At 36.1% G+C, this 7,628-nt stretch overlaps 1 protein-coding gene across 1 annotated transcript; it reads left to right on the forward strand.

The window, feature by feature from the left end:
* The first annotated feature begins 4,009 nt into the window (after positions 1–4,009).
* On the forward strand, positions 4,010–7,401 carry LOC149239526 (eukaryotic translation initiation factor-like). The gene is made up of 2 exons (XM_089367158.1): positions 4,010–4,310; positions 7,235–7,401. The coding sequence occupies exons 1-2, from the start codon at positions 4,074–4,076 to the stop codon at positions 7,247–7,249; spliced, it is 252 nt and encodes an 83-aa protein (XP_089223284.1). The 5' UTR covers positions 4,010–4,073; the 3' UTR covers positions 7,250–7,401.
* The last annotated feature ends 227 nt before the right edge of the window (positions 7,402–7,628 follow it).

The following is a 7,628-nucleotide window of genomic DNA, read 5'->3' on the forward strand; positions in this document are numbered from 1 at the left end:
ATCCAGTGACGGGATTCGATATATGAAGCCCAGTCGAATCACCTCTGACAATTCCTTGAATAGACTTCATCCCTTTTTCATGATTTTGTTATTCAATCATATGGCAGAACCGACATTAACTCAAATGGTGAAAATTTGACGAGGATGCGAGAGAAATTGACTGCCTTGAATCTATCTTGTTGATTAATTTTGATGAAATTAATGGGGTCATCAAAACTTACATTGTGAATGAAGTTTCATAAATATGTATGAAAGGATTACTATGAAGGATAGAGTCAAGTTGGAGCCCGTTTTATGTAATGAAAGTTATGAAACTAGTGAGTTTTCGCTGATGTCTATCGATATCTAGTTGACCATAATTGTAAAATATTGATGTCAAAAAATTGTTAATTAGAAAGTCATTGGTTTATAAAAAGTCATTTATGTAATTTCTCAAATACGAACTCCCATATATTATGAGAGAACTCCATATATCATTAGAAAACATGCAACAGCCACAAAATAACAAGCAAAGTTAACAAAACATCTAAGATGAGCAGAAACATTTTTTTTTAATAGAAATACCTACCGCAGAGAAAACTTTCAAGAATGGGAAATCATGCAAGCCGAACACACAAAGAGTTGAGCAAAAAACATGATGACAACAAAAGAATATATGGATTGCACCCCCTTGTATGAAGGTTGTAGAATGGTTCTTGGGTTGTGACAAAAGTAAAAAGATGGATGGTTGATATGGCAGAAGTTCACTTATTTTATGTTTAAATGAAAACTTCAAGGAGCAATGCTCATGCACTAGACTTATTTGTAGAGAGAGTGAAAAGGACGCCCCCGGATTAGAGAGGAGTTTCCCAATGATTCCTAGTTGGATTAGTAGCCCATATGGTAGAGAGATGGCAAAGCAGAAGTCAAAGTAAGCCTCGTACATGTGCATCTCCCTATCCAGCTACCGACTATTGCGACTAAATTACCTATACAAACTTATATTCATGGTTGATTGGTAATAAGGATACTTCTACAAGGAGTAGAGATCCAACACTTTTTTGCATCCTTACTTTGGACAAGCAAGGCATTGAGGGTGGGGAGATGTCGTATAGGCCTCTTAGGCCTATATTTGTCATCATACATATTATACTATGTAATTCGAAGTAATACTTGGTAAATATATAAAGTAAATGAAAGGTTGGTTAAGAGTGGGTACAACCACTCCAAACACATGTCTAATAGAAACTTAGTCGCTATTCCTTCCCAAACTTTATTTCTCTATGTATTATTGTATATGTGTTCTTATTGTTATAACTATAATGTAGTATGTTCTTGCACATTGTAAGTTAGGCTTACAACATGCCCTAAAGCATCATTAGTGTTCCAGTGTGACTAGAAGCCCCCTTTTAAGGCCCAATTCTCAAGTTTCCTCCTCCAAATTTATTTATGTCCTTAGTACTCATTACTCAAATTATCATAATGATGCCCATATACCCACTTCAATGCTAAGGAACCTCTTGAGAGGTCATGTGTATTGGTCCAAGGAGGGTAATTTCTTGTCCCTTGATGCCTAGGAGCATCATTTAGGGTATAAAGCCTTAGTTTCTTTCCCTGACCATGTCTATCGTTTCAAAATCCATACCAAGTTCTCAAAAATAGAAAGGGAACCCATATTCCCACATGAAGGCCAAGGATACCCTTGAGAGTTCATTTGTGGTGGTTTCAAGTACCATTATTGTCCTTGCAAATCTCTAAGCCTTATTTAGGGTCTAAGCCTTAATTTTCCTCGTGTGATCATCTATAAGGCCTTGAAAACGATACATATTGCTTAAATCATCCAACTGATGCAAAACTCCCCACGTGAAGGCTAAGAATACCCTTGGGGTTCATCTATGTTTCTTCTTGCATCATTACTTTCTTTTTATTCTTAGAAACTTCATTTAGGACCCAAGCTCAATGTTTCCTCCCTCAACCACATTTAGGGCCTTGAGATCCAGACCTATTGCTCAAACCATCTAAATCACATCCATAATCCCACTTGGAGGCTAAGGATAAACTCATTAGGGATAAACTCATTAGGTTTTGTGTGGTGGTTTTAGGCATCATTCTTTTAACTCGCTTCCTAAAAGCTTCATTTAAAGCTTATGAACTAGGGTCTGTTCCCTAATTATGCTCATGGTATTGAATTTAGAGAATGGTGAAGTTATAAATGTAAGTTTGTCAAGTTTAAATTGAGCATTAAGTTATTTAAGTGGGGTCACATGTCCATCCAAACCTCAATTGTCAAACTTTGTGCCTACACATAACAAATATTTATTCTACATTGAATTAGTTATATTAATTGCACCTAAATCAATCTACTATTAGTCAAATAATTGTAGGTTGTGCATTGAATGTATATGTAGTGATTAAAGCGCGCACACACATATATATATATATATAGATTCAATAAAATATTATTGATAGTTTATTTGGCATGTAAAAACTTAGGCATTTCACAGTAGAGGATCTATCTCTTAAGATCATACAAAAAAATTCCTTTGCATAAGAACTATAATATATGCATTGAATAAATAGGTGGAGTTCCCATGTTGTGTGAACAATTAAACAAACCTCAATTGGAAATGAAAAATGATGATGCAATTTTTTTAGTGTATTTAACCATAAAGCATGGGGCATATTTTCTTATTTATGTAAAATAAGCCACAATAAAGGTTAGAAGGTAGTGGAAATTGTAACGAGGGATCCTTCGACAAGAATTGGAATTTTTTCCATAAGTGTTTTAAATATATAAACTTGGCATTGCATGTAATCATTATCCTTGAGATGGAAATGAGTCAGAGAGAATACAAATGTAGTTTGAGTTGGAAAAAAAATGATTCCATTTTTAGGGAAGTTCGACCATATCAATCTAAATTAGATGCAAAGGACTAACCAAATGAAAAAATAAAAAAACATTATCTATGTGCAAAGGTGCTTAAACACTCACAACGCTAAAAGGTTGACTTAAGGTTAATGTTTCATTTTTTTTCAATAGTTGGAAAACTTATCATAACTCACAATTGGGACAACCATACCACTAGCTATTATCTATTAATGCAGGTTGATTCATCACTGTTATTCAAGGAAAACCATGCCACCTATAATTACATGTTGGTTATCCATAAGGGGGTAAGCTTTCACTCATGCCAAATGTCTTTGGGTCTTAGATCATTAACCAGTGTCCTTACATCTAAAATAGATAAACTATTCGCTAAAAATAAGCAATTTTAAAATATACTCCAAGTCGAGAAATAAATATTTCATAAAAAACAAATTAAAATTCATAAATCTTACATATTATTATCATAAATAAATCATATAAAAAAATTCAAGTATAAATGAAATTCACAAATTTAAAGCTTGAAGTGGCACTAATATTTCCCTTGCCTATTATTTTGACTCCACTAACCTTCAATTATCGTAGTTCTAAATACGAAGCAATTGTTACTTGTAAAATTACAACGAACTAGTTATATAAGTTCTATTGTTTTGACTCCACTCTTCTTCAATTGTTGTAGTTCTAACTTCTAAGCCATTGTTATTTGTAAAATACTAGTTACGTAAGTTTTTTGAGTTATAACCATGCCAAGTGAGAAATAATACATCTTCCTCTGAGACACTTATTACACCAAAGGTGTTTTCATTGTGGGGTTGGGTGAGCAGACACTATTCACGGCAACTCTTATTTCTTACCCCATAGAAAAGTTAATGCAGTCTGACATGCAAGGGGAATAGCAGTTTCCTTGCTGCTAAAGTGCCGAAGTCAACTTTGAGAGAAATATAAATGCAAGGAAACTACTATTTCCCTAGCATGTCAGACTGCATTAACTTTTCTATGGGGTAAGAAATAGGAGTTGCCCACTATTTACCCAGCGAATCTCCGCTCTCTAATTTCATCGTTCTATCAAGTTAAATCGGACACATGGAAACTTTTCCCGACCATTTTTTGTCCGCCTTCAACCTTGATGCCATTGACCAAGGCGTATGAGCTTGGGTTTTTGGTACACTTCAATTCGTCATCGCGCTATTCTGAACCTGCAACCTGCTCGATGCTCTTACTGGCCGGCTCTTCCAAAGGGTCGCACCGGGTCAAACCAATAGCATTCTGGAGGAAACTTCTTAACACTCACCAAGAAGCATTTGAAGGTGCAGACAATCTGCGAGCAGAAATCAAGGAAATGGCAGCCCCATATCAAGAATTTGAGCGTCGTGACAAGGAGAAGATGGTAAAGCTTAGTACTCTGGGAATTATAAAGTTCAATGGGGAGTTGTTCAAGCAGAAAATGGTACCTAAATATTTTTTTTCATCATTGTATTCAGCATTTGTTAGGCCAAGATGCAAAGTCTCCTCCAGCTGAAGAACATGTGGAAGCTCTTTGCTAGCTTTTCAAAACCGTTGACAAATAGTTTGAAGAAAACCCCAAGTCACATTCTATCATAGATTCTTATTTCGCCTCAATGAAGCAGTTAGCTAATAATCAACGATTGGCACCTCGAATGAGATTCATGGTTTTTTATGTTCTTGACTTGCATGCTAATAATTGGATCTCTGGATGCGGAGAGATAAAAGCTAAAACTATAAATGAGATCCTTTCAGAAGCTGAGAAGAAGCTTGGTTTAAGGCCTGGATCAACAAAAATGTGCAATGTTCGTGGTGCATCTGGTATGGGTGCCGGAAACAGTTTGGACAGCCTGGAGGTCTGATTCCTAGGATGCCTATAATGGTTCGGAAGATTCCTAAGAGGCTTGCAATGGACAACGATGGTTTCAAAGGCCTATCTGATCGATTAGTAAACAAAAATGAAAGTCTAGTGTCATCTCCTTCTCTACCTCCAAGTCAAGTTCGTTCCCAAGCACTAGTTTTAAAGCCTTCAGTTAGTAATGCAAGGCTTTTTCCACAGGGCCCTACCTCCAAGTCAAGTTCGTTCCCAAGCACTAGTTTTAAAGCCTTCAGTTGGTAATGCAAGGCTTTTTCCATAGGGCACTGGATTTTGTTTTACTGGTAAGCCAAGTGAAAAACTGCATAATTCAACACCAAGGCCATTGACAGCCTCATGTCCGAATGTAGGGGCAGTTGAGCCTATTATTCAAGGTCTATATGGAGGATCTAAATCTACTGTAGCTATTTTAAAATCCAAAATATTGAGAAAGATAGGTTCTCGGCCCCGTGCCTTTTATGGAAAAAACATTTAGCCTCAGGAAAACCACCTATTGACTTACATAAAAAGTTAACATCTATTGGAGTATTTTAGCGTTTGAGACTATGAAGAAGCAAAGTTGTGTGTTCAAGAGTTGAAGTGGTTGGACTACTATCCTACATTTGTCCAACAAGCAATCTTATTAGATATGGAGAATAGTGAACGTCACATTGAACTTGTTGGGAAGCTTCTAGAGTTTTTGTATTCTGAAAATACATTATCTGATAAATAGAAGCTAAAATTCAATGACATTTTTATTTTGAAAAGACGTTGCCTGATAAAGGACTAAAGTTTTATAAGTATTTTAAGGCCAATTGGGTGCATCTGGGTGTATCAGTTTTGTGGTAATAGATAGAAAAATCTTTTATCCAATTCATGAAATGAATTGGGCAGATTCGTTTTCTAGGATAGAAACTAACTGTAAACTGAACTTCAAGGCTGAGATTTGGGATAGAAACTAGGGATTCTGCAGGATGAAGTGCTTTCATTTTTCATATGCAGAGAGGGAGAGGAAGGAAGATGCGAGGATCAAGAAGAAATCAATATGGACGAGGTCTTTGAGTGGTGGGTCATGCCCAAAAGGGAGGAGGTCAGGTTCTGACATTAACTCTCAGACAATTTCTTCATATGTGAGCATTGATTCCCCTGGACCCAACATAATGACCAACTCGTCACAGAGGCCCCACACAATCTCCAGGTGTTTACCTATGCAGAGCTCAGGGTTGCAACCAGGAATTTCAGTCACGCCCTCATGCTTGGAGAAGGTGGATTTGGGTCTGTGTACAGAGGTTTGATCAAAAGCCTTGACAATCCCTATGCGAAAGTTGAGGTAGTTGTGAAGCAACTCAACATAAAAGGATTACAAGTAAAAACTTTGTTCCTGGCCTTTTGCTGCTTTCTAGGTCCAGTTTTCGAGGCCTGTGACTTTCCTCTTTTGAGAAATCCATGCATCTAAATTAGAAGTTTACAATAATGTTATTTGTTTTTTGGAGTGAACATTTATTTATGGTATGACATCACTAGGTTCAATTATAATAGTATACAATATCTCAGAACATTGCAGGCACCCAGGCACAAGAATCCCAAAGGTCTTTAGCCTAAATAATTACTTTGATTCTGGCCTAGTTATCAGCTGCACCAAAAGTGTAGTTGTTGCTGGAGAGAGGATGGAACTCGATACCTATATCCAACGGACTGTTGACTTTTCTGTTACACCACAACCTCTCATGCAAGTTGGGGAAGGTTTTTTAACAACATTTTTTACGCCAATGATGCATGATTCTAGTTTTGAATTTTACCCAAATATTTCAAGTGGTTGATCGAGTGTTGAGAGCAAATGATATGCATGAATAATGGGAGAGGCATGGTTAGAAATACACCAAGTTTGTTTGCACGACTTTATAAACTAGGTACAGTACTTGTGGGTCATTACCTCCAGCGTTTGGATCAAATAATTAACTTTACAACCTTTTTGTTGTGTGTCTTTCCAGTGAGTCGATTTCAGAGGACTGATTTCACTATTGTATTCAAGTTTCTAAACTTGTGAAGCTGTGAACTTGTAACTTTGTGGCCTGGAAGCCTGTGAAAACCATAGTTTTCCACTTGCTCTCGATATTACCGGAAGCTTCCAAGGTACGAAGTCGTACAAGCTTATCAAAAGTGGTTCTATGAAACCATTGTTTTTCAAAACCACAGTTTTGTACTAGGCGGGTTAGCTACGATGTAGTAGGAAGGTTATCATCGGTTGAAATAATTGAAGAAAATCATGTTAATATTCGCCTTTTACTTTACTTTTATATTAAAAATACTTGTGAACACTAAATGAATTTTCGATAGTAGAATTATTTTAAGTTTATGTTCGGTTAGTAGAATTTACGTGGCAGGTTTAAATTTGTTGATTCACCCAATTTCACACAAATATTTTATAGGTTTCATTAGATGCATGTAATCAATTCGTTCTCATGTTCAGTGTGTTTATTCTCATGTTCATTGTGTTTATTTTGTTTTTGCAGGTCCAAATCTGTTGATTCACCCAATTTCACACAAAGGTTGTATAGGCTTCATTAGATGCATTAGTTGTACATGCAACTAAGAAGGGGGATATAAACACTGGTCCAAAACTTTAAACATTGACTAACTGTTGCTACATCGCTTTGAATCCTTCCAAAAATGAGGTATCTTAGAATGTCTCTAGCATCTTAGTGGTTTGTATGTTTATGAAGTAAAGTTTCTTCGCTGATATTGATAGTATTATTAAGTACACTTTGTCAGAGAATTCAAATTCCCTTATATTTCATCATGTTAGTTATAGTAGGTGTAGTGTGCTAAAGCATTTCCATTTTTTCTCCCTTTCAACTGCCATAAAGATAATGTCCTATTATTTATTTTAGGGAAACTCATACATCT

Source organism: Pinus tabuliformis, chromosome 8 (genome assembly GCF_031772625.1).
Source record: "Pinus tabuliformis cultivar Carrire ecotype Pingquan chromosome 8, CPIR1, whole genome shotgun sequence".
Classification (NCBI taxonomy): Eukaryota; Viridiplantae; Streptophyta; class Pinopsida; order Pinales; family Pinaceae; genus Pinus; species Pinus tabuliformis.

Bases quoted from the DNA above. Each gene is read 5' to 3' on its own strand.
- LOC149239526 (XM_089367158.1), top strand. From the start codon at position 4,074: ATGCTCTTACTGGCCGGCTCTTCCAAAGGGTCGCACCGGGTCAAACCA.